We start from the raw sequence: 27,487 nt of genomic DNA, 5'->3' as shown, positions 1-27,487 counted from the left end.
GACCGCAGTATTTAGGGCTCAGCAGCCATGATTATCATGGTCAGCACACCAGGGGGGGGGGGGGGGGGGGAGCAGAAACAAGGCAGGATCAGATTTTTTTTATAGCCTTAAAAGTGGGGCAGATTAGATAGCGCAAGCACTGTGCGGTTTAATCTGCTATAAGGGAACACGATTGCATGTGTAAATTACCAGCAAGGGTTTGCTGCCAGTATCATATGAGGCATTTGTCAAAAAAAACAGCCTGGGGGTTACAATCAACTGTTATCAGGCTTCCCTGCTAACAGTTGATTAATAAAAGGCCGACAACTTAAACATTTTGAAAAAAAAAAAAAAAGTGGGGTTCCCCCCCTAGTCCATACCAGGTCCTTCGGGCCTCCAGATCCCACCCCCCCATGTGAATACGTAAAGGGTACCCATACCCATTCAAGCAAAATAAAAATTATTTATCAAAAAATAAAATAAAAAAACAGTGTCCCCCGATGTAAATCCATCGTCAATCACGACGCCCGCACATAGCCGGAACCTAGAAAAAAAATAATCCGCTCCCGAGGACTGCTGGCCACCAATTGCCTCCTTCGCCATTTGACAGTTCTTATATAGGTAAGGGCGGGGCCACCTAGTAATGTCACCTGGTGGCCGCCCCTTCTGATGTCACTGACCCAGCATGCACTGGTCTGTTTCGTCACGAGGGAGCAGTGCCACCAGGTGACGTCAACAAATAGCCCCGCCCCTACCTATTTAAGAACTGTCTAATGGCGAAAGAGGCATTTGGTGGCTAGCCAGCCTCGGGAGCGGAGCTTTTTTTGGGGGGGGGGGGGGGGGGGTTTCGGCAGTGCGGCAAGGTCGTGATTGAGGACAGATGTACATCGGAGGACACTTTAATACATTTTTTTTTTATTAAAGGATTTGTCAAAAACTGTCTCTGGGTTTTACTTACTTTTTGACACTTTTTTGGTTAATGGGTACACATGATATGATGAGTGGGGGGGGGGGGGGAGTGTTGGGATCATCTTAAAGGGGGATTCCAGATTCTGACTAGCCCCCTACCAGCAGACCCCCACAACCACCGGCCATGGTTGTGGGGAGGAGGCCCTTGTCACCATAAGGGTCTGGTATGGATTTTGGGGGGAACCCCACGCTGTTTTTTTTCCCCAACATTTTTAAATTGTCTGCTTTTTCTAACATTCAGCTGTCAGCGGGGAAACCGCTGACAACTGAGGAGTCTTCGGTTATTAAAGAAGCAGCGGCCAGCTTCCCAGCCCACTCTTTAGCGACCAACCAGCATTGTAAAAAAAACAGCCTGGGGGGTCCCCCGACCCCCAGGATGTTTTTTGACAACTCCGGTTTGCTCCTTAGCCACCAGCTCAATGCGGTAAATTATTGCATTAAATAATGTGGTAATTACTGCTAAATCGAACAAATACCGCATTCAGCATTTAACTCAAAATTTTTAGTGAATTGAGCACTTGCACAATTGTTACCGCATGTGGTATTTTACTGCATTTTATTAGCAGTTATTTAACGCTTAGTGAATGGACCCCATTGTCACATACTGAATGCCGACTATGATCTCTACATACATCAGGTATTTTTAACCACCAAGAGATGATCTTAGAAGCCATTACGTCATGACCTCATTTTGGCGTGCTGAAAATATTTTATATTGCCTTTTACATCATAATATGCACAGCAGCTTCAATGAATCAAACAGGAAACCATCTTGACAAACTGCATTTAAACAAGGTTACCTATCCAACACATAAGACGATATGCTAATGTTTCCTTGGTATTTATCTGGTTGTGTACCTGTTCACAAAATTGCCCAGGTTGTTCAGCAACTCTGAGTTATTCTTTAGCATCAGATCACCCCAGCTGAATGCACTGTCTTGTCCCTCAGGCCTCACATACAACAGATAGAATCTCCAGATGTCAGCTGGGATACCAGTGTCCTGAGCCATGTCACCAAACACACCCACGCCTCGACTCTTGGAAAATTTACCATCCTCATAGTTTAGATATTCTGTAATGAAAAGTCAGAGTTTAGGAACATGATGTACTTTCTGAAACTTGAAAATATGAAAAAAGAAAATACAGCTCTTGGTGTGCAATGAATGAAAAATCTGACCAACATTTCATATGGAAAAACTGAAAGCTGTAAAGTTTCAACTTACAAACCTGCAACTGAAATTCTCGTAAAAAACATGCGATCATTAAAAGAATTTGTCTAAATGCAAAACACCCATCTCAGACCTCTGAGTAGTAGCAAAGCTGTGAAATTGTGCAAGGAAATGGCAGCTCCCATTAGCGGATTCAGAGATAAATTTATTTTTGTACCAGATACCTTACATTTTCCATTGTTCAATGAAAAGACAGTGGTACAACATGCTGCCATTTAATTAAAAGGATAAGGAATCAGAAACTAACCTAAGGTATATTATATTTTTATGGATATATCAGTGGAAGGAATGATTTTCTTATTTACATTTAGGTTTCATCTACCCCAGCAGCACAAGGCTGCATTGCCCAACACAGTCCGAACGCAAGAACAAGGTAATTTATTATCTTATTCTATGGCTTTAGTTCACACCAAAAATTAACACTAAAAAAGCATTTGTGTGCTGCATGTTGCAGCACACCAACACATTGCAACATGCTGCAGCACATAACACTAAAGCAGGCATGCGCAACCCGTGGCCCTCCAGCTGTTGCAAAACTACAAGTCCCATGAGGCATTGCAAGGCTGACATTTACAAGCATGACTCCCAAAGGCAGAGGCATGATGGGTCTTGTAGTTCTGCAACAGCTGGAGGACCACAAGTTGAGCACCCATGCACTAAAGCAGTGGTCCTCAACCCTGGCCTACAGGGCCCACTAACAGGCCAGATTTTAAGTATTACCTTGGGGAGATGCAGACTAGAGTACTGCAATCACTGAGCAGCAAATGATATCACCTGGGATGTATTTCAGTTATCTTGCAAATCTGGCCTGTTAGTGGGCCCTGTAGGCCAGGGTTGAGGACCACTGCACTAAAGTAGAGGAAAGAAAACACTGGAATGCATCTTAAAAATGCATTGCAGCGTGCTAAACAACTCACGATTACACACGCACTAATGTAAATGGGCCCTGCATTAGGATACTGCAATCAGCATCTCACAGTCCAAAAAGGCCAACAAGAGTTACGTTTGGCTGTATAGTTCAACGCCCAATACCAGATATGAAGTAAAAATATGTGGCCTGTATAAACATATAATGATACACAAATTTAAAAACAACGCTCTGCTTAGTCATTAGGAGCAGGTCATCAGTGCAATTAGGTTTTACCTGTAGCTATAAGATGGTTGACCACTGTGTAGTTGTCTTCGACTCCCAAGAGACATGATGGAAAAATGACACTGTGGAAAGGGACATTGTCCTTTGCCATGAAGTTGTAGAGTTGGACCTGAACACATTAGAATTATATTCTATTATACAAGTATGCCATTACACTGAATAAAACTGCACAGATGTAGCTTAACTACAAACATGTTGAAACAAAATCTGTGTTATATGCATCACACAGCAAACAATGCATCTTTAGCTTCCTCCTACTACCACACCTTTGGCCACCTGGAATATAATCTGAAGTCAAGGTGGTTATAAAAATATAACCAACAGTATATGGTACTGTCCCAGATTGCTCACTATATACCCAGATACTCATCACATTCAGAAGGTGTGCAAAGGTGGACATGTTTTCAACCTTATATGATGAATCTGTCCTATAGCACATTTCAATGAAAAAATAAAAAATATTTTGTATGATCTCTGAACAAATGGACTCCACGGTCCTTTTCTTAGCTCAACTCTTAAATCTCAAACCTCCAGGCCTTGCCAAAATTTGATTTAAATTATCATGGCATGTTCTAACAGCAGCCATGCAGACAATTGTCAAAGCCTGGAAATAATCTGCCCCCCCCTGGCTTAAACTAAATCAAAGATCAGCTCAGACCTGGTAAAATTGAATGAAAAAATAACAAACACTTATCAATCTGGCATCCCTTGACCTCCATATATCTTCCCGTAGCATTTCACCCTGAACATTCGGCCCTCTGAAAGTACCGTACGTCTGTTGGACAAACCTATTCTGTTCCAAACCCCCTCCTCTGCATTGCCCTTGTTTCCCTGATATATACAGTTGCAAAATTCAAACTACCTCCTAGTCCCCCAGACTCTTTTTTTTTTTTTTTTAAATAACAAACGTGTTACACTTGCCTTCTCTGTGCAGTTGTTTTGCACAGAGCAGCCCTGATCCTATTCTTTTAGGATCCCCCACTGGCGGTCCTATCTCTTTCTACCTGCCCAGTTAGGGGCCAATAGCAAGCCTCTTGCTATGAGGGCACTTGAGCAGACTCGATCCCGAGCAGCGCTGTGTGTGTCCATTCACACACACGCGTGGCTCAGCCTTGTCCATCACTCTCTCTATTCATTGGCTCAAGCTGCTGTGTGAACCAATGAGGTGAGAGAGTCGGAACACACTATCAATACACCGCTTGTATGTGTAAAATAGCAAGATCAAATCAAAGCAAATGAGATTGTTCTAAGGGTTGTGAGGCAAACAGAGCTCAGTTACATTGTTTAAAAGCTGTACCTTTCTGCAGGAGAAAGCTTTTGCCTCTAAAGTGGAGTTCCACCCAAAAATGGAACTTCCACTTATCTACTTCCTCCCCCCCTCCAGTGTTCACATTTGGCACCTTTCATGAGGGGCGGGGGAACAGGTATCTGTTATTGACCGATGCGCTTCCCCACTTCCAGGAGACAGCACTGCAGCGCCATCCCATGGAAGTTCCATCCCCTTTCTACTTCCCCCATCGTGCCAATAAGAATGCACATCATAGCACATGCACAGTAGGAAACCAAAAGGCTTAATTGCTGGTTTTACTTAGAGTGAATGGCAGCAGCAGCCGATCCGAAAATCAGCTGGGGGGCTGACATTGCGGACTTCCTGGACAGGTAAGTGTCTATACATTAAAATTCAGCAGCTACAGTATTTGTAGCTAGAACACCGCTTTAATAAAAAGAGTATGACAGCAAAGTGCTATGCACAAAACCAGTAATCCAGAGCATTCAGTTTACTGCGCTGTCACTTCCTCCTTGCATTGATTCCTGGGAGCTGAACGTCATCGCTCCCAGGAATCAATGCACCTGCACTGGACCCGCTCGTCACTTCCGGTGCAGGCGCCTCATTCCCTGCTAAACAGCTTCTGACGCAGAAAAGGACGCGCTGGCTTCAGCTGCCCACATCCGAGATGGCAGCGCTGGAGAAGAAATTTTCAAGGTAAGTATTTCTTCTTGCAGGTAAGTGCGACCCGGGACAGTTCAGAGGCTATGTACTAGTCCTGACTGTCCCGGGGGTATTTTTAGCTAAATTTCACCCCCAAGGCCAGAACTCCACTTTAAGACATCAGCATAACAAAACATGTCGGACAATTTTATGCTCCCAACTTGTGGAAAAAGTTTGGGGGTAGCCCCTTTCTGTTCCAACATGACTGCGCACCAGTGCACAAAGCAAGGTCCACGAAGACATTGATGAGCGAGTTTGGGGTGGAGAAACTTAATTGGCCTGCAGAGTCCTGATCTCAACCCGATAGAATACCTTTGCGATGAATTAGAGTGAAGACTGTGAGCCAGGCCTTCTTGTCCACATCAATGCCTGACCTCACAAATGCGCTTTTGAAAGAATGGCCAAACATTCCCATAGACACACTCCTAAACCTTGTGGACAGCCCTCCCAGAATAGTTGAAGCAGTTATAGCGGCAAAGGGTGGGCCAACTCAATATTGAATCCTACAGACTAAGACTGGGATGACATTAAAGTTTATGTGCGCGTAAAGGCAGATGTCTCAATACTTTTGATAATATGGTGTGTGTGTGTATGTGTATGTATGTGTATGTGTATGTGTATGTGTATGTGTATATATATATATATATATATATATATATATATATATATATATATATTGTAACAGGAAGTCAGCTAAATCTGGGAATGTAGTCACAGGAAGGAGATACATTTCCACCTGATTTAGAAAGTCCATTAATTAATTTAGGGTGTTGGCTACAGAGCTAGCCAGCAGGAAGTTGAAAGGCCTTCACCTGTTCAGAATGAGGGAGTTAAGGCTCTATAATTTGTTCAGAGAAATTCCTATTGTTTGCTGCCTCCAGAAGCTGTGTCCTGAAGCCATGTGGGCTGGGAGCAGGAGGACAGTCAGCGTGTGCCTCCCGACAGGATGTGTGGGCCTGGGAGAAGACCCCCCGGAGTGATGTGTGCCCGGGACGGTAACCAAGGGTGAATACGTCTCAAAGGTGAGAAGACGAACTGTTGATGTGAAAGAAACAAAAAGGACTGTGTTGCCCTGTGAAGCTATTATAAAAGGACTATTGAGTGTCCGCTATAGGACAAGGAAGTCTGCCCGACGGTAGGTTGGAGACAGACACTTAGGCAGGTTCCAGTTGTGAGAAGGTAGCCGCCCACAGAGGCAAGGATTTATTTTCTGTTTTATTTTATTTTGGATGTTTTGCTGCATACAGCCTGGTGAAGAAAACACCATTTAATAAACCACACTGTTTGTTTGCAAGCACTTGTCGGCTACCTCTCTGGGAAAACGCACCCCCCAAGGGGTCATCCACACCCGCCACCGAGCTAATCCCTTACATATGGTGGAGGTATGCAGTGGGCATAAGCAGAGATCCCTGCAATGGAGTGCATATGTTTGATGAACTTTGTCTGGTGCATGAGATTGCACAATCTATGTGTGCAGAGAGAAGATCCTGACAGAAAAAAAAAAGTGTTTTAAAGAGACAGCGGTCTCAAAATTATTTGATGAACTTTGTTGTGTCTGGGGCAAGTGACTGCACAAACTGTGTGCGCAGGAAAAGAGATCTTGCAAGAGAGAGAAAAACTAAATGTGTTAAAGAGACAGTGGTCTCAAATTTTGTTTGCTGGACTGTGAAAAATTTGTTTGTGGAGTTATTGAAGATGGGGCGATCCAAACGCCTGAAAAATGCAAAGATAGATGAAATGAGAGACCGGATTCTATGGATGGAGGGGATGTTACCGTCTGAACCAGCCCCATCCATGCCTAAAGAGAGTCTACTAAAGAGGAAGGTTGTTGTCCCTAGCAACACTGATGAAACTGCTATGGAGACGCAGTGTGCTCAGATGAAAAGTAAACTCAAAATGGAGGAGATGTTGAAACATCTGATTATATCAAATGCAGCTCAACAGCAAGCAAATGCAGCTCAACAGCAGGCAAATGCGGATTTTCAGCAGAGCTTTGCAGCTCAACAAAAGGCTCATCAAGAGAGCATGGCAGGCTGGAAACAGAGACGCCAGCAGCCAATGGAGGCCATCGGTTTGGAGGAAACCGAGTATGTGTGCAGGGCTGAGTTGGATGCCTTGCAACGGAAAATGGAAGAAAAGGAACAAGCCTTGGAATTGCTTAAAATGGAGCATAGAAACTTGCAGGAAACGAATGAACTACTGAAGTCTCATGTGTCACAGTGGGAAGAATCCACTGCTCTTCTTTTGGTCGAGTTGCAAAAACGCAGAGAGACTATAATGGAGAAAGATACCATCCTCATGGAAAAGGAAAGTGAAATTCAGACTTTGCAGAAGCAAAGTATGGCTGATATGTTGGAGTTGCGTAATCAGCTGGAAAAAAGTCTTCAGTCTTTGGGAGCTACAAAAATAGACCTGCAGGAGTCGCAGGAACAGAATGTTGCTCTGAAAGCGACATTGTCTCTCAGCGACAAAGAGAAAAGTGAAAGAGAAGCTAAATTACTGAGTACTGTGTATGAGCTCACTACTTTAAGCAATGTGGTAGATGAATGGCGTGCGGACTGTGAAAGTTGGAAAGGGGAAGCCCAACGTGTCCAGCAGCAGTTAAAGGAGAAAGAAGCCTGTGTGGCAGAATTACATTCTTATTCCCAGATGCTAGCCAATGAGGTGAAGGCTCTTATGCAGGGAAAAGGAGATTGTGAACATAAGAGGGAAAAAGTAGAGGCACAGCTTCTGGAATCGCAAGTCAAGGTGTCAGAAGGTGACCGATTGTGTGCTAAGCTGTCAGAGAAGGCAAACCGACTGCAGGTTGAGTTGGACAATGTTACAAATCAGCTTTCTCAAGCAGACAGCAAATCTAGAGAAATTGCGGAAGATTTTTCTATCTTGGAATCGCAGCTGCAAGACACGCAGGAACTCTTACAGGAAGAGAGGTGTCAAAGGCTGAGTTTTAGCACAAAGCTCAAACAAATGGAAGATGAGAAAAATGGCTTCCTGGAACAATTAAAAGAGGAGGCGGAAGCAAAGAAAAACCTATCAGAGCAAGTCGCAACATTGCAAGCTCAGATAGCGGATATGAAAAAACGCATGGAAGAAAGCGTTGGTTCATTACAGTGTGTTGAAGATGTGAAAAAGAAGTTTGATCACATGCTTGGTGAAGAGAAGACTGTGTCTGCAAAATATGCAGAAGAACGCGCACGTGCAGAAACGGAGGTGCGTGATAACGAGAGCAAAGCCCTGTTCTTGGCTCGCTCTTTGGAGGAAGCTCTAGAGTGTAAGGCTGAACTAGAAAGTGTTAAACAGCTGCGTACAGAAATGGAAGAATTGATCAGCTCCAAGGATGATGTTGTGAAAAGCGTTCAGGAGCTAGAAAAGTCTAAGCGAGCCTTAGAACAGCAACTAGAAGAGATGAAGATTCCGTTGCAGGAACTGGAAGAGGAATTCCAGGCAACAGAGGATCTGTCCCAAAGAGGGGATAGTGTGCCTGATGCAGTTTTTAAAAGGATCAGTGTTTTGGGGTCTGTCCTGAGTGAGCCTCAGAAATGTGACGACATGTGGCTTGAATCACCCCTTTGGAATAATCCGTTCCTTCAAAAACTTCAAGCATTGGAAAATGTATCATTAGAGCTTCAGCAAACAAAGGAGCTGAGTAAGAAATGTGGTGATTTCTCAGTTCAGGCTGAAAACCTAGTGGAGAAAACTAAGGCTGTTGGTGAAAACGTGAAGCAAATGAATAAGTGCCTTTCAGGGAGTGTTTCCAAAATGGAACTGGTGAAAGACGGGTGGCAGAAGTTTGATCGTGATCTTGAGATGCATTCCATGTGGAATTCAGATAGAGAAAAAGAACTAGGTGACCTTGAGCGGTCAAATAGTTCAGCAGAAAGTGCATTGAAGAAACCTGTAAAAGAATGTGTTGCAGTTCCATGCTTCTTCACTGATGCAGAGAGGAGGTCTATAATGGATACCACCCAGATCGCTGGGTTCAACTGTGTTGTTGCCTTTGACCCCTATGTTGGTGGAAGGAAAGTTGATGATGTTCTGGTTGGCTACTTCTGTGAAGAGTTTGGCAAGAAATATAAACTGAATATCAAATCAAATAGTAGGCCTTTACTGCGACTCGCTCAGGAGGGCGAAAAGTTTAAGAAGTTGATGAGTGCAAATGCTTCAGATCTGCCTATAAATATGAAATGTTTGAATGATATTGATATCTCTGGGAAAAGGAACAGGGGTCACTTTGAAGAAATGTGTGACAGCCTGTTGTCTCAATTGGAAAATCCTCTGCACAGCATCTTAGAGCAAGCAAAGCTCAAGAAGGAAGATCATTCCCTTTTACAACAAAAAGTCAATGATTGTGTACAGCTGTATGGAGAGGCAACTCAAGTCACAGAGGGATGTCAAGAGTCCCTACTTGGAACAAAGCTTAGTGAAGCAAAGGTTCTCAAAGTTTTGTGGAAAACATTTATGGATTGCAGAGAGAGGCGTCTTAAGAATGTTGAAGACATTAAGACTAGCCCAATTGAGTTGCCTATGGATCACGGTCCTCCGTGGTGGATTGGACAGACGGTTATGAGGGACAAGCTGTCTGACATTTATGAGAAATCCGTCAATGAAGATGACAAAACAGTTTCATCCGGAAGCTTGAGGATAATAGGAGGCTTATCAGTGAGTCAGCAGTGCTTGACACATGCGTGCCTGGAAATCTGTGTCCCAACCCTAGGGTTGAAACAAGAGGGGGGGGTATGTAACAGGAAGTCAGCTAAATCTGGGAATGTAGTCACAGGAAGGAGATACATTTCCACCTGATTTAGAAAGTCCATTAATTAATTTAGGGTGTTGGCTACAGAGCTAGCCAGCAGGAAGTTGAAAGGCCTTCACCTGTTCAGAATGAGGGAGTTAAGGCTCTATAATTTGTTCAGAGAAATTCCTATTGTTTGCTGCCTCCAGAAGCTGTGTCCTGAAGCCATGTGGGCTGGGAGCAGGAGGACAGTCAGCGTGTGCCTCCCGACAGGATGTGTGGGCCTGGGAGAAGACCCCCCGGAGTGATGTGTGCCCGGGACGGTAACCAAGGGTGAATACGTCTCAAAGGTGAGAAGACGAACTGTTGATGTGAAAGAAACAAAAGGACTGTGTTGCCCTGTGAAGCTATTATAAAAGGACTATTGAGTGTACGCTATAGGACAAGGAAGTCTACCCGACGGTAGGTTGGAGACAGACACTTAGGCAGGTTCCAGTTGTGAGAAGGTAGCCGCCCACAGAGGCAAGGATTTATTTTCTGTTTTATTTTATTTTGGATGTTTTGCTGCATACAGCCTGGTGAAGAAAACACCATTTAATAAACCACACTGTTTGTTTGCAAGCACTTGTCGGCTACCTCTCTGGGAAAACGCACCCCCCAAGGGGTCATCCACACCCGCCACCGAGCTAATCCCTTACAATATATATATATATATATATATATATATATATATGTGTATGTGTATGTATATATATATATTATATATATATATATATATACACACACACACACACACACACACACACAGTCCATTCAGCTGAAGATGGCAGTATAACCCAAGTAGTCATGAAAATGCCCAGCATCCTCTACAGCAGGGGCGTAACAATTGCAACCGGGCCTATCCGGCTCCCCTGTACACCTGGATATGAGGGGCGGTGGGGGCAGCATGTAGAGAAATCACTGTCCTCCTTTTTCCTCCTGTAGCTGCAGGAGGAAAATGAGGAGATTGGTTGCTCTGTATGCTGCCCCCGCCACTCCTCTTATCCAGTTCACTTGTGTTCTGCTGTCTCTGGGCCCCTGTGTGCTCCCCTGATCCCCCCGCCCCCCCCTTCCCACCCCACTGTGCTCCCTCCCCTCTCCTGCCGGCTGTTGCAGGAGATGTGTCACAATAGAGAACCAGGAAGGGGTCAGTAAATATGTAATTTACCAGCTCCTTACTTTTCTGAATGGACAGAATCATAGTCAGTGACATTGTAAAAAGATAAAATAAAAATGATAAAAAATAATACAATTAAAATACCAAAAAATTAAAAACTACTGACACCAGTGGATGAATTTCCAGGATCGCAAAGGTCACACTTGCAACCGTGCCCTGGCATTCCACCACCGCGGGGAGGTCCCAAGATGGCAGGAAGGGGGCCCACTACAGAACTTGTGAAAGGGTCCCGCTGCGGGACCATAATAAAGGGCCCCGCAACGAGAGTAAAGGGCACCAGGATCAGTGGGAAGAGCCCCAGCCAGGGGTCCGGGGGGGGGGGCCCTTCATGGTTTCTTGCACCGGGGGTCTGAAGGTTCTAATTACGCCTCTGCTTTACAGAAAAAAAAAAAAAAAATCACATGATTCCAACAATAACACAGGACAGTGCTAACAGGGGGACCCCTCCTGCCGAGCAATTGTCTGCTCCCGGCAGGGGAAGCCATCCCTGCTGGGAGAAGACAGCGATTTTTGCTAGCAGCTTACCATAATCGTAAGAGAATCCGGCAGGCTGGTTGTATCCAAGTTGATCAACTTGGTACATTCAGCTTGCTCATTAACAGTTCGAATCTTGGCCGGCTCCTGGTGAACCGGACGAGATTTGAACAGTGTATGGCTGGCCTTAGAAAAAGCCTTCTGGTTATTTTAATTTCCAAAAGGTGAGAACTGAATACATCTACAAGTAAAGCAGACAAAATCCTATAACATCCAGCCTCTCAAAGTCTAGTTTAATAATCAGAGAAGCAATTTTTTTTTTACACAAACACTTGTCAGAGCACCACAATATATTACATTTAGAATCTACTGTGTGTCTACCTGCTGGGGATTTTTCCACCACTTCTCCCACTGATCTGTGTAATTGGCTGTAATGGAAATATATCCTATTGGAGCGTCAAACCAGACATAGAAAACCTGTTAAAAAAAAAAAACAAAACAAAAAACAAACCATTTTATAGCTCCAGAAGACATGAAACACTCCAGTTCAGTAGGAAGTTAGTAAGATAGGTTTTATTTACCTTGTCTTTGAAGCCATCCAGTGGCACAGGTGTCCCCCATTTCAGATCCCTAGTAATACAGCGTGGCTTCAAGCCATCACGGATCCAGGAGCGGGTTATGTAACGTGCATTGGTAGTCCAATCTCCAGTTGCAAGAGACTGATCTAACCACTTCTCCAGCCGTTCTTCTAACTGAAAAAGAAAACAAAGAAACACAGATGAACCCCCTTTATGCATAAACAATTAAAGAGAACCTGCAGCATGAAACAAGTGTACAAAAGTTTTTTAGTTACATGTAAAATCCTTTTCTTGATTCCATAAATTAGGAGCATGTGTTGACACCTTCTGGTGAGGATACTGGCAAACAAAGTTGTTAGGGCAGCCCACATAACACACCCCCCCCCCCCCCCCCTCGGAATACTTTTTTGGCAAGCAATCAGAGGAAAAAAGCCAGGACAGGGAGGATGGTGGTCCTGTACTATACTCCAAGAAAAAGGATTTTACAGGCAAGTAAAAAATCCTTGTCAAATTGTACAGCAGAGGACACAGGCTTCCATCAATCAATTCAAGACCATTGGACATTCCCAAGCAATTTAACTGAGGGGTGGGCAATCAATGCCTAAAATAAAATCAAATGCCTAAAATAAGAGAATCAAACAAAGTGGCGTGAAACACCTTGTGGCTCTAGCTGGTATTGGCAGAGGCCTGAACACAGGCCTGGCCCAAGACCTTTTGCTGCCTGGGTCCAAGAATTAAATGCTGCCCCCCCCCCCCCATAAGGCCCCCACGTTTGCGTGTGTGCGTGCGCGAGTGTCTGTGTGTAAGGGGCTGCTTTGTGGGGTATAGGAAAAAAGAACACCAGCAATAACTATATTAAATATAACGTTTAGAAGATAATATACTGTTATCTTCTTTTATACCTCACCACCAGACCAGTCCACCAAACACCCACTGTCTGTCCTCCTGTGTCGGCCGCGGCCACCGCCCTAGAAGGTCCAGCCTGCCCTGCTTGAGATGGAGTGCACTGATGTCATTGCGCACACCACAATCACGCGAGGGACATTCCCCGGAGGAGACGCTCTGCCTCCTCATACTCATCAGGTTGCATTATGGGCTGCAGTTTGAGATATGGAAATGCTGCTCGTGACGCACCGCAAACTGATGACACACAAATGTTGGAAAAAAAATAAAAAATCTTGGGAGTTAATTTGTTGCCCTTTTGAATGTTCCGCCTGGGTCCAATGGACCCAGCGGGACCCATGGTAGGGCCAGCCATGCCTGAACATTCAACTGATAAAAAAAAAATTAAATGTGTGAACAGAGAACCAGATAGCAGCTTTGCAAATATGAGCAGAAGAAGTTATTACAGGAGTCCCATGATTCTACCAGTTGGTTCCAGACCTCATAAAAAGGACAGTTTTACAAAAGGAATGTAATGGGAAGGGTCTTTACAGCCACGCCTCTATAAGAGCCAATGCCTGAAACAGCAATAACCCAATTGCAGGGTAGAACACAATGCATCAGAAAATCAATAACTTCTTGTAAAGCCAAGTCATAAGACACTTGCTTAAAAACAGGGAAATTTTGTTGAGGCTCTGAATCAGAGATAGTAACAGGAACCTCGGGAGTACGTAAAGTATCAGCTTTGAACGCAATGTAAAACAACGTGTGCTTAGAACGCTTACGATTAGATTTTTGCATTAAAGTTGATCTTCACTGCATCTGAGCACCACAAACCAAAAATGCTATTTAATTTATTTTAAATATTTAAAGCATACTCCCCCATCCATCCATGCCTCCAGGCTTTATTTTGGTGAGAAATCTCTTTGAAAAACACCAACTAGGATTTCTGGTCATGGCCATCTTGAGTAAGGGCAAATAATTCATGTAGCATTTACTTCCTGCCCTTAGCTCAGTATGCATACAGGAGAGTGTGCTTAGCTGAGAAAACCCCTCCCTCTTCTCTTCCCCTCCTGAAGACTCCTTGGATGTTTGACATCATTTTCCTAGGTAGGAAACTAGGAGGTGACTGAGGAAATGTAAACAAAAAGTTTAACACAAGTAAATAGGATATACCGTACTTTTCTATCTATTTACGAGTGCTAGCAGCATGAGGATTAAAAATAATCATCAATGTGGATTGAGAGAGTGAAGTTCCACTTTAACTGTGCACAGATCAGAAAACAAACCTAAGTGCATATCAATGGTCTTGTCTCTGCATGCAAGAGCCGATACTCAATTTGTTAAGCTATATTAGGACTCTGGGGAGGACAACCCAATAGTAACAGGGGTCCTAAAATCTATGTTGCAGGTGTCTATCCTTTCTTAGAGAGCAATTATTGCTATTGGTATTATGGAAGGATGGTCTGAGATCACCTGTTAATGAAACTGTCAGTTATACATCAGTGCAGCATTTCAAAGCAGAGAGAAACTAGGTTCAAGGTAAGGCAATGCCTTTGCGTACTTAAAAACCCAAGCAACTGATGGTAGCAAGAGCTGCAAACAGTCGGACTCCCAAAAACACTAGTGAAGTGAGGGCCTTAATAGACAGTGCTTCTTCCAGGCTGAAAATAAGGGAGACTCAACCTAGTGGATGATCTCAGTGTTCTCAGTTTCCTTAGCCCTGATCATGACTAGGTCAAAGGAGAAAATGGCAGAAAAATATAAAAAAAATACTTAAGTGCATCAACTGTTAAGTGATTCACAGTACACCAGACCACTCAGATTCACTTACTAAGATAATTTTTAGAAATTAGGGACACTAGAGGCTGTGCCTATCGCTGCAAAAATGCTTGCCAACAGTTTACAGGAAACCTCAAAGCTCAAAAGATACATTCCAGACAAAACTGCAATGGCAGAACCACAGAGGGGTATGCAAACAATTGTGGGAAAATCGGACATTGTTTAGGCTAGGTGGTTTAGTGTGTGTGTGTGTGTGTGTGTGTGTGTGTGTGTGTGTAAAGCTCTAGAGTAGGAGAGTGCTCTGCAGCTAACAGCACACCAAGGTGTGGATAATGCCGTGATAAAAAGCTAAAAACGAGGGAAGGTCACAGTCCATTATTACCCTGCAAATACCCATTTAGTGGGGTGTGGGAAAGGATTCCAAAGTCAGAGGAAGAAAACCCATATTTTAGCCTGTAGGACTGGTTTTTCAAAAAGGGCATTCGGACACTGGTCACACCAATCCTTGTGCCTCTGCTGTGGACGTGAAGACTTGGTTCTCCGGCTAATTGACACAGAATTCAAGTGCGGAAAGCTCCACAAAGCAGGGCTCAAGTGCCGAAGAGGAGTTACCAGGAATATCCCATAGTTTTATTTATAAAGGGAGTCAGAGACTGGGTCACAGCTGAGGCCTGGAGAGTGCCCTGCGGCTAGCACACAACCCTAAGGTCTGGAAAGCACCACTCGCAAAGCCCAGTGCCCTAGGGTGACAATCCAGGCTAGACCCATGGTTTTTGGTCCAGCAGAGACTAAAGGATTAGTTGAGCCAAGTAGAGAACAGAAAAGTTCCAGAAGCTTGCTTTTCGTATTGAGTAAAGTTATAAAATAAATATTTTTGTGCATCAATATTTTGATTGCAGAAAACAAAACAAATGGTAAAAAAAAAATATATAATTCGAATTTTCCACAGAGAAGAAAGAAAGAAAGAAAGAAAGAAAGAAAGAAAGAAAGAAAGAAAGAAAGAAAGAAAGAAAGAAAGAAAGAAAGAAAGAAAGAAAGAAAGAAAGAAAGAAAGAAAGAAAGAAAGAAAGAAAGAAAGAAAGAAAGAAAGAAAGAAAGAAAGAAAGAAAGAAAGAAAGAAAGAAGAAGAAGAAGAAGAAGAAGAAGAAGAAAGGACCAGTCACCAGACTCTATAAAGCTATCTTTTGCCCATTACTGAACTCATTGTGCCTTGTTCTGCACTGTAAAGAGGGACATTTTGGTACAGACAAGGCTTTGCTTCCTCATGTCCGAGCTGCTCGATTACTGGTGGGGTAATATTTAAAAAGCAACAGGAAATCAAATTAATGCACAGTCAGACACACTGACCTTTTGTCAAGAGCGTGAACAAACAGAAAAAAACCCTTTTTATCACACACTAGTTAAGAGTTATAATTATAGAGGTGGTTAACAAGGGTCAGATGTGCACAACAGAGTCATGAGCTTAAGCAGCAACATATGATGCACGACAGGGAAGAGAGGAGAGTAGCTGCACGACCAGACAAAAATACAACTGTTGCCTTGGTCGCAAAGCAGAGGCAAAATATTAATGCTTCCATATCTGCATGCAAAATGCACACAAACTACTGTTTTCAGATGCAATTGCATTAATAGTCCCTATGATTCTTTACTTTGTGTCCAGAACTGTACTGGAGCATAGCCACTAACAGCAAAGAAGGACACCTGCAATGGCAAAAAACACAAAAGGGGAAGCAAGACAGATCAGGCTAATTCCCAAAGTTTTAAGACTAGAAAAAATTTGTACTCGCTGTAAAATCATTTTCTCAGAGTTCTTTGACAGACAGCTCCATATTCTTCACCATAGGGTTATGCTGCCTCTACAGGAGTAGGACTAGGCAGACAACACAAAGTCTTGGCTACACCCCGTGGGCCGTTCTCGGCTGGCATAATCCCCCTCTCTGTTTAGAGATACTGCTTGTTACAGAAGCATAAAAGCTCCTTAGTGGGGTGGATGCTGTGTCTGTCAATGAACTCTGAGATAAGGATTTTACGGCAAGTACAAAAATCCTATTTTCTCTTCCGTTCATTGACAGACACAGCTCCATATTCTTCACCATAGGAACATTCCAGGGCAGTGCCAAACATGAGGGGTGGGAACAAACCCAAGGCTAAACACAAGCCAATCCAGGTAATAGTAGTTCAACTAGAACAGGAGCCCAACCTGAAATAAACCCTCTAAAATCGTAGCCTGCAAAACTTTGGCATCCGCAGATGCCAAAACATCCACTCTGTAAAACGTTGAAAAATATGCACCAACGACCAAGTGCCCGCCATGCACATCTGCACCACTGACATCTGATGACGGAGTGCCCAAGAAGCACTAAAGTGCCAGAGTAGAATGTGACATCACAGAGAAAGGGGGGTACCCGACTTAAGCGAATAAGCCTGGGTCACCATCTGGCTGATCCATCTAGAAGTGGTAGCAGAGGAAGCCCCTTACGCGGCCCGTCAGTAATCACAAAGCTCTGACCTCCAAAAAGGACTCAGCAGCTGCCAAATAGATTCAAATAGTTTGAACACCATCCAGGGTATGCAAAGCAAACTTCCTGGGATGAGTCGGCCTGTGACACAATGTCCTCATTCAAATGGAAATCAGAGCCTACCTTCGGGAGGAACGAAGGCCATGGTCGCAGGACCACTTGATCCCTGTGAACCACCAGATAGGGAGAACGCCAAGACAGTCGCCAATTCCGACACCCTGCGAGCAGAGGTGATAGCCACCTTTGTAACAGCTTAAGCAAAAGGGATCTCCCATATATATCTCAAAGGGAGGTTTTTGAAAAACAGGCAGAACCAGGTTCAAATCCCACAGTGGCAGAGGAGACTGTACAGGCAGAGTCAAATGATAAACCCCTTGAAGGTATGTACGCACCAATGAATGTAAAAAGCCAAAAAAGGTCTTTGAAAAAAAAAAGACCGCGAAGGCAGACAGGCACTTGGCCAGTTTCTGGTCAACACGCCGTTGAAGAAAGGCCAAAACCTTAGCCACCGAAAATGAACGAGGATGGACTCCTCGAACCTCACACCAGGGAATGTATGCCTTCTATGCCCAATGATAAAGCTTTCGGCGCCTTCAATATGGTCGGAATCACCGAGCTATACAAGCCCCTGTCCTTCAGCACCTGACTCTTAACAGCCAGGCCGTCAATGCCAGCGACCGTAAAACAGGATGGAAGTTCGGCCCTTGAGACAATAGATCGTCCCTGAGAGGAAGCCTCTAGGGGACGTCGGGGACCAGTCGCATCAGGTCGGCGTACAAAGACCGGCGAGACCAGTCCGGAGCCACCAGAATGACCGGAATGCCTTCGGCCCCGACCCTGCATTAAAGTCACGGAAGAAGCTGGGAGCAGGGGAAAGGCGTAAATCAGATGGTACGGGCTCAATGAAACCACCAGAGGGTCCGTGGCATCTGCCAGAGGATCTCGCGACCTGGCCACAAACCTCAGCATCTTTCTGTTGTTGAGCCAAGACACCAACAGAACCACCTTGGGGGTGCCCCACCGCAGACAAATCTTATGAAAACGTGTCCAGATGGAGGGACCATTCTGCCAGGTCCAACGCCTGACGACTGAGGTAATGTGCCTGACAAGGCAGAGGACCGGAACAAACCGCTCTGCCCACCGAAGAATGCTGGACACCTCCAGGGCCGCCAACACACTCATGCTACCCTGGGGATCCACATAAGCCACGGCTGTGGCATTGTGCGACTGAATCTACACCGGGAGCACCCAGAGCTGCTCTGTCCAATGATCCAGGCAAAGCCTGATTGCTCAAAGTTTCAAGACATAGATGGGCATCTGTAGCAAGGTCGAGGAGCGCAGCCACCAGAGAACACTTTATCGCCCGATTAAGGAAAATCACTTTGTCCAGCGACTTGGGGCACTTGTCCCATTTGACCAGAATCTCTTTTTGAAGGAGCCTCGTGTAGAACTGTGCTAAGGGAACCACACCCAGGGTGGACACCATTAGGCCAATCACTCGCATGCACGCCCGAAGGGACGACCACTCGTGGGCTAGCAGCAGTTGAATTGCAGAATGCAATTTCTGCAATTTTTCCAGAGGAAGGAACACTGGCTAGAAGTGAAGCCCAAAAAAATAGACAAAAGCAAGAACCTAGGTCCTACTCCTGAACTAGGCAAACAAAAAACAGTATCTCTAAGCAGAGAGAGGGGGGATTCTGCTGAGGACAGCCCACAGGGTGCAGCCAAGCTTTTGTGTTGTCTGCCTAGTTCTACTCCTGTAGAGGGCAGCATAACCCTATGGTGAAGACTATAGAGCGGTGTATGTCAATGAACGGAAGAGAAAATTATCTTCTTTCATCCACATGAACGGTTTTCAAATCTCATTTAACTTTGCTAATTTTTTTGAAAAAAACAAAACAAAAAAAGATCCTTGTTTTGGCATGTTTGGGAATTGGGCCTCATGCCCGTAAGACATTTTAAAATCAGAGCCTCATAACACCACATGCTGTCAAAGGATATTTACAAACAGAGCATTATCTGGCCATCTCTGCTCTGCTAACAGTACATGAAAAGCATCTGGCAGAAGACTGAAGCTTGTTTAACAGCTTATCTAAAGGCCCGTTTTCTGTTACACTAGGGAATGGTTTGAAGCCCCTCCACTTTTTGTCTTGTAGACTTAGCAGAAAGTGAAAAAAGGAATGTATCCAACGTGAAGGAAAGCCCTCCATAGACAGTTGTCACTAAACAAGTGTCCCAGCTGGAAGCAACCCACCCCCCCCCCCCATTCCTCTAAGTTCTTCTAACTCAACATTTTGGATTTCTCTTCACTTTTAGTCCTAGTGACAATGGTCATCAAGGCAAATAAAGTGAATCTCCCTGGGAGGGTACAGAACTTAAACAGTCATTCCTCTTCTGTACTGTGGCCGAAAAATGTAGGGAAAAAAGTTTTAGATACACGTTAAAATATTTCTAGGATTAGATCAAGTTGCTAAATTAAAACCGGCCTCAGAAAAAGGACAGTGCTCTCAGAATGTGTCATACCTTAGGCAGGTCTAAGAAAAGATGCCGAGATGATTTAATTACAGGAGACTGCTTACACACTTTGCACTGAGGTCTCTGTAAAACAAAGGCAAAATGTTAAAACAACCAATCACCAAGATAACTTTCCATATTGATATACTACACAAAAAAATAAATAAACAACAAAACACACACTCTTTCATGTTTATTATTTGCCCAACCCCCCAGCCTGGTCTGGGACATGGATATAAAAGAATAAATAAACTCCATTGTGGGCTCCATTGCTATAAATGTGCAAGTATGTATATTATGGCAGAATCACCATAGAATTAAATAGTCTTTTAGGAGCAAGAAATGCAGTTCTTCCTTCCAAGTAGATTACTCCATAGTATAACAGACCACAAAAGGCCTTGGTCACCTATTTTCTTTGTCAAACACCTTGCAAAATAAGGTCCCATAATTGCTTAAGAGTACAGTACAGCAGATGAATCAACCACAACAGGGTAACTTGTACTCTTTCCTGTACAACATACCGACGTACCGTATGTAAATAAATTCAAGTTCTTATTTAAGTTCTGTTGGGGAGATTTTCCAATTTTTTGGGACAGAAGTGAGGGGAAATCCTCAGTAGAGACATGAAAGCATAACTGAAGGCAAACCATTTTTCCCCACCCATTTCCGATATAGAGTAAGTGAGGGTTGTAACCCTATTGAGATTTCCCTTCACTTTCTGTTCCACAGTAACAGGAAGTGTAACAGGAAGTGGGAGGAAATCCAAAGTGATGGAAATCCCTTGTAGTCACATGTGATGGATGAGAAAGGAGGGCTGGCGGGGATCAGCATGTCAGAGCAGCTTCCTGCTCTGCATGTGGAGGAAACCACTTCTGCATTACAGACTGCTGAGCTCCTTGTCCCCTACTCTGCTGTTCCCATGTATGATGCTCCTCTCACGTTCGACCCAGAACTCAGCAACTATGCAGAAAAAGCAAGCGCACATTTCACATTAGGGAGGCAAGTAATGTATTTCTAAAAAATAATTGTTAGATCAACAGCTTGCTGATCATACCAATGTTCCAGTGAGCTGCAGATCTGAAAATATCAGGGGTTCCCTAAGATCTCAAACTTTTTGTTAAGGGTTCCTCCAAGGTAAAAAAAAAAAAGTTGAGAGGGTCTGCTTTAAAAGGCTCCAACTAGATCCAGGCAATGTAGAGAGATTTCCTTTGGATGCTTAGTAACAGGGGATAGACATAGGAGAATGATGTCCTTGTTGCGGTGGCATGCTGAGACCTTTTCAGGGAATACTGCAAATCTTACTACGCACTCACCCTCCATAGTAAAATCCCCTATAGAACCCAATAACTTTCTTCGGAGTTGAATCATCTTTTAGACCAGTGTTTCTCAACTCTGGTCCTCAGGGCACACTAACAGGCCAGATTTTAAGTGTTACCTTGGGGAGATCAGACTAGAATACTGCAATCACTGAGCACTGATATCACCTGTGATGTATTTCAGTTTTCTTGAAAACCTGGCCTGTTAGTGTGCCCTGAGGACCAGAGTTGAGAAAAAACTGTTTTAGACTGTGCACCCTGCCCAGAGATGCAGCATCCTGGGCTCTATTCCGAGCAGAAAATACCAGACTCAGGGAAGGCTATAGAGTACAACAGACAAATCTCCATCCAAACTTCAGTGCATTTTCCAGACTATTATATTTTGTGGCAATTATCTTATCAGCTGCTGCATGCTTAGGACTTAATGCCCCTGAATTAAGCCTAAACACTTCTGGGATATAAATATCCCATATACTAATAAATATTAACCCAATTATCATCCACTATATGACTATAAAAAGGTTTACAGATAACAAAGCCGTTATGGCAGTACCTTTAACTCTACAGCATTGATAAGTTTTCCACACTTGTCACACTGGTCACCTCTGGCCTCCTCATAATTACAGAAGGGGCATATTCCTTCCACAAAACGATCCGCCAAGAATCTCTGACAGGTCTCGCACCGCAGCTGCTCCACAGTGTCTTCCAATAAGAAGCCTCTTTCCAGTAGTCGATGGAAGATGTCCTGAGCGATTCTGTATTACATGTGCACAAATTTTTACTTTATTGCTATGAAAAACACCAGCATTATCCTTCCTCATAATAACTTCCTTGATCTTTATTATACACCCCCCCCCCCCACCCTGAAATACATCAGCATTCACTTTCTTTGTAATTTCACAACAGTTGCACTGTAACAAATGTAGTCATTGGCATGTTAAAAATGACAGGGAAAACCTCACACTTATTTTGGGTGGAGCATGATGGGTGCAAGCTGTCCTGGGTTCCAATGTCACTCAGGACACCGTCACTGACATATTTTGGTTGGTGTCCTCCAACAATCTATTTGATCTATATTCAATCAGGTAGGCTAAAGTGGTCCTAAAGGCTGAAGGTTTTTACCTTCATGCATGAAGGTAAAAAAAAATGGATTTTTGTAAGAACTTACCGTAAAATACTTTTCTCTGAAGTTCCATGACAGACGCAGCTCTTATGCTTCTTAACCATTGGGTTATGCGCCATCTACAGGAGTAGAACTAGGTAGTGAAAAAAAATTCACTGACACGCCTACAGGGGCTGTCCCTTCCAGCATAACCCCCACACACTCTGCCACAAGCCAGTTTCGTAGCAAGCAGTGAAAAAAAGATGACACAAACCATCCCCATAACAGAGGGTGCTGCGTCTGTCAATGGACTTCAGAGAAAAAGGATTTTACGGTAAGTTCTTACAGAAATCCAGTTTTCTCTATTGTCCATTGACAAACGCAGCTCTTATGCTTCTTAACCATTGGGACGTCCCAAAGCAGTGTATGCATGAGGGGTGGGAAGAACGCAACCAAAAAACAGTTACGTTTTTCCAAAAAGGCTAAAACTTAGCCAACTGGGTAACAAGCTCAACCAGGAACAACAGGAGCTTACCCAAAAAGAAAAAATTAACCCCAGAAAGAGAAAACAAGTCTCTTTAAACAGCAGCCTGCAAAACCATGCGGCCAAAGGAGGAATCCTGTTGTGGAAATTTTATTAATATGTATGTGGACATTTCTTTAGGATGTATTTTAGTTAAATTGCCATTATGTCTCCCAGTGTCAGTTTACTGGTAATCGCTATGCACGGCGAATATTGCTTTAACTGGCATCGAGGAAAGACCTGCAATTGTGGAAACCTTCCATCAAATGGAGCCTGAACGCTATTTGTAGCCAGGTAATCCCCATCGATGGTGCTGGTCTGGATCTATGGCAGTGCAAGGAGAGCTCCACTGCACCAATTTATATCAGCCAACCGGGGCCCCCGGTATTCACTGACGGAGATATGTTTGTGATATGGAACTCTTATCGTCTTGATAATATCTGCCCTTTACCAGGATTAGTGGCATCTTTCTGTCATATTTGATCCAAATGATTGAAATACTGCTGCTGTTGTCTTTTACAGATATAATAATAAAGTCTCATTCACTGGAACAATAGCATGATTACCATCAAATGTTTTTTTATGAACTATATTATATAGGATCCACTCTAACAGGTTAAGATGGAAGTGCATGCACACGTATTGGCGGGGCAATGTTCATGAGATACAAGCTAGTTCCATTGCATAGTATTTGGCGGGCATTTTTCCTACACGTGGGTTTCATTATAGTAATGGTGCACGGTCACTCGTGCATCCAACGGCGGGAAACTCAGGCACGCGGCTCTGCTCCTGCATGAACATGCACTCCCCTTTCTATTGTACTTTTGAATGTATACATGTCTGTGATTAGTGGTGTTGACGCCACTCCCCTGTAGCCCCCTTTTGTTCTCTGCCTATAAAAAAAACCTGAGCTCTGCTGTAAAAGCAGATATACTTCAGTTGGCATCGAACTGACACAGCGAGTGTCTGTATATTTCCTTGTCGCAGAGCGCGCTGGGATAACCTTATACAAAAGAGCTGTACATTGTACTTTTCAGTACAAAGGATTAATGGCACTTGGCGCGTATTAATATCCACAAGTGTGCTTTTCAGCGCAGTGAAGTGAAAAGTACAAAGGATTAATGGCACTTGGCGCGTATTAATATCCACAAGTGTGCTTTTCAGCGCAGTGAAGTCTTCAGTGCACCTAGAGAATTTCTATGTTCCAAACCCCATTAATTTCCACCACAATTCGAAGATGCCAATAAATCTACCTTGTAGAATTTTGTAAACGTATGCACGGACAACCAGGTCGCCACCTTACATACTTGGGTAACAGAGGACTGATGGCGAAAAGCCCAAGAGGCACTCAGTGCCCTAGTAGAATGCGCCTTTACAGGGAAAGGAGGAACCTGACCCTTCAATGAATGAGCCTGAACGACAGCCTGCCTAATCCATCTGGATATAGTCACAGCAGACGCAGCCAAAGCTTTAGGAGATCCCTCAGTAAGGACAAAAAGAGAATCTGATTTCCGAAAGGACTTATCGCCCAAACCGCATCCAGAGAATGCAATGCAATTTCCTTGGTATGCTTCGGCTGACAGAGTGAAGGCAAAACAATGTCTTCATTCAAATGGAAATCAGACACCACCTTAGGAAGAAAAGACAGATTAGGTCAGAGAACCACTTTATCTCTGTGGACGACCAAATAGGGCGGACAGAAAAGCGCCAACTCAGACACTCTGCGAACAGTAGTAATCGCTACCAAAAAAGCAACCTTCTGAGACAACAAAAGCAGAGAAATGTCTCCAATATAAAAGGAGGCTTTTGAAGAACAGACAAAACCGAATTCAGATCTCACGGAGGCGCCAGATGACGCACCCTTTGAATAAAGGTGCGAATTAAGGTATTAACAGCCAACGGATGTTGGAAAAATATTGCCAAGGCCAACACCTTGCCCTTTATCGTGCCCAAGGCCTACCGTTGCTCGACTTTCTGGAAGAAAGCCAAGACTCTCACAACCGAAAACAAGCGAGGGTGCAAAGATTGCAATTCACACCACGAAATGTACGATTTCCATGTACGATGATAAATCTTCCTGGAAGTCGCTTTCCTAGCCCTCAACAGCGTAGGAATCACAGACTTAGAGAGACCCCTGTCTCTCAGCACATGGCTTTCAACAGCCATGCCGTTAAAGCCAGCGACAGTAAAGAAGGATGGAAGACCGGCCCCTGGGACAGCAGGTCCTCCCTTAGAGGCAGTCACCAGGGAGGCTCAACGACCAACTTTACCCGGTCTGCGTACCAAGCCCGACGATGCCAGTCTGGGGCCACCAGAATCACCGGAACGTTTTCCACCGCCAGCCTGCAGAGAAACCTCGATAACTGCTGTATCAGCGGAAAAGCACAAATCAGCGATACTGGCTCCATGGAGCCACCAACGCGTCTGCGGCGTTGGCCAGAGGGTCCTGAGCCCTGGACACGAACCTTTGCACCTTCATGTTGAAACGAGATTCAAACAGGTCGACCGCCGGGGTGCCCCAACGGACACACAGGAGACGAAATACCTCCGGATGAAAGGACCATTCCCCTTGATCCAGAACCTGACGATTCAGGTAATCCACCTGCCAATTCTCCACTCCTGGAAGGTGAACTGCGGAGTGAGCCGAAACATGTTCCTCGGCCCATGTCAAAAATCTCGGCCATCTCCTGGGCCGTACGGGCACTCTTGGTGCCCCCTTGATTGATGTAGGCCACAGCCGTGGCATTACCGGATTTGATCCGAACTGGGAAATCTCGAAACCAATTCATCCAGTTGATCTCGTGAGGTGGCTCAAACATATCATACTTTCTAAGGACCGTGGATCCTTGTTCCACTTGACAAGAATCTCTTTCTGCAGAGGCCTAGAGTGAAACTGAGCGAATAGGACCACCTTGAAAGTCGACACCATCAGACCCAAGGCTCTCATGCATGTCCGTAGAGAGGAGAGATCGTTGTCCCTCAGCGACCGCAGCTCTCCCTGCAACTTCTGAGGTTTGTCCCCGGAAAGAAAGACCCTCGCAAAGGAGGAGTCCAGAGTCAGTCCCAGGTAATGCAGATGCACCAACGGGGTCAGTGCAGATTTCTTGAAGTTAATGGTCCACCCGAACTCTTGAAGGGTCTAAACCGTGAATTCCAGGTCACCCAACAAGGCTGGTTGAGAGTGCTCTCAGCGGAAGATCGTTCAGGTATCCCAGGATCACGATCCCTCGATGGCGCAGCAACGCCAACACCGGGGCCAAAACCTTGGTGAAGACTCTGGGAGCAGAGGCGAGACCAAAGGGTAATGTGACAAATTGAAAGTACTCCTCCAGCACTGCAAAACGGAGATACCTCTGATGTCCCTCGTATATAGGGATGTGTAGGTATGCATCTTTGATGGCGATGGAGGCTAGAAAATCCCCCTGATTTAAAGACGCTACTACCGACTGAATGGATTCCATCCAAAACTTCTGCACCCGCACAAAGCGGTTCAGAGACTTGAGAAGGGTCAATATTGGATGCACCTTGCCCTCTTTTCTGGGCATAGTGAACAGGTTTGAATAGAAACCTCAAAATCGTTCCTGCGGAGGAACCGACACAATCACTGTGTTAAGAGGTCCTGCACTGCCTCCCAGAGATCCCACAAGCGATCCGGAGACAGAAGAAGATTTGAGGGAAAGAATCTGTCTGGTGGACGAGACCGAAATTCGATCTTGTACCCTGAACGAATCAGTTAGTGGACCCATCTGTCCTAAATCAAGGATGTCCAGGGTCCCTTAAAGCAACGCAGACGTCCCCCCACCCTAGAAACGGGTAAGGGGGCGCCCCTTCATACAGGAGGACTTGTCTGCCGAACTGGACTGACTAGTCTTGGGCTTACCCGACCAAGCCTTTTTGCTCCCTCCAGAGGCCCTGAACGGTTTACCTTTTTCTTATGCCCCTGAGGCACGAAAAAAAACGCCTATGAGCCATGAAGGAGGGCTTCCGCCTACCACGGAGCACCTTTCCTTTGGAGGATTGGGGGAGAATAGTACGCTTCACCCAGAAAAGGGAGATCTGTCAAGGCCTTCTTTGAAGCCTGGTCCGCCGACCAGCTGTTCAGCCACACCATGCGGCGTATGGCAATCCCTACCGCTGACGTCCAAGGCCACATCGCACAGGAACACCAGGGCCTTAACCCATTCCGTTACGGTCTGTGAAACCAGAACAAACACAAAATATTGGTTTTAGCCCCGACCCCTCCAAAACATGTAAGTGGCGGGAAAGGGATTCCAACCGTCTGTCCACCGGGTTCGTAAACGCCGGGGAATCTTCCACGCGTAACACAGTAGATTTGTTTAAACTGGAAACCGGGTGATCCACCCTAGGTGGCACCGTTCAGTGGTTCGAGACTGAGTCAGCAAAGGGATAACGACGTTTAAAGCGCTTCAGCACCACTAGCACGTGCTTAATGTGCCGCCATTGCTCGCTCACAATAGTGTGAAATCCTCGGGACAAGGAAACACCTGACCTGATTTCTGGGCTTTGCG

General features: G+C 44.7%; 1 protein-coding gene across 3 annotated transcripts in view; it reads right to left on the bottom strand.

Annotated features, from left to right (window-relative positions):
* The window catches only part of MARS1 (methionyl-tRNA synthetase 1), a 312,431-nt gene that overhangs the window by 257,760 nt on the left and 27,184 nt on the right, over nucleotides 1–27,487 (bottom strand). For all 3 annotated transcript variants that reach the window (XM_082244787.1, XM_082244785.1, XM_082244786.1), the window contains exons 10-15: nucleotides 21,887–22,088; nucleotides 20,027–20,101; nucleotides 12,324–12,494; nucleotides 12,124–12,219; nucleotides 3,322–3,439; nucleotides 1,807–2,020 (exon numbers count right to left, since the gene is read on the bottom strand). In XM_082244787.1, coding sequence (XP_082100913.1) covers nucleotides 1,807–2,020; nucleotides 3,322–3,439; nucleotides 12,124–12,219; nucleotides 12,324–12,494; nucleotides 20,027–20,101; nucleotides 21,887–22,088 — 876 coding nt within the window. The remainder of the gene's footprint in view (nucleotides 1–1,806; nucleotides 2,021–3,321; nucleotides 3,440–12,123; nucleotides 12,220–12,323; nucleotides 12,495–20,026; nucleotides 20,102–21,886; nucleotides 22,089–27,487) is intronic.

Source organism: Pelophylax lessonae, assembly GCF_965119305.1.
Source record: "Pelophylax lessonae genome assembly, chromosome: 2".
NCBI lineage: Eukaryota > Metazoa > Chordata > Amphibia > Anura > Ranidae > Pelophylax > Pelophylax lessonae.
Note: the sequence above shows the minus strand (reverse complement) of the source record. Positions and strands in the feature narration are given on the sequence as shown.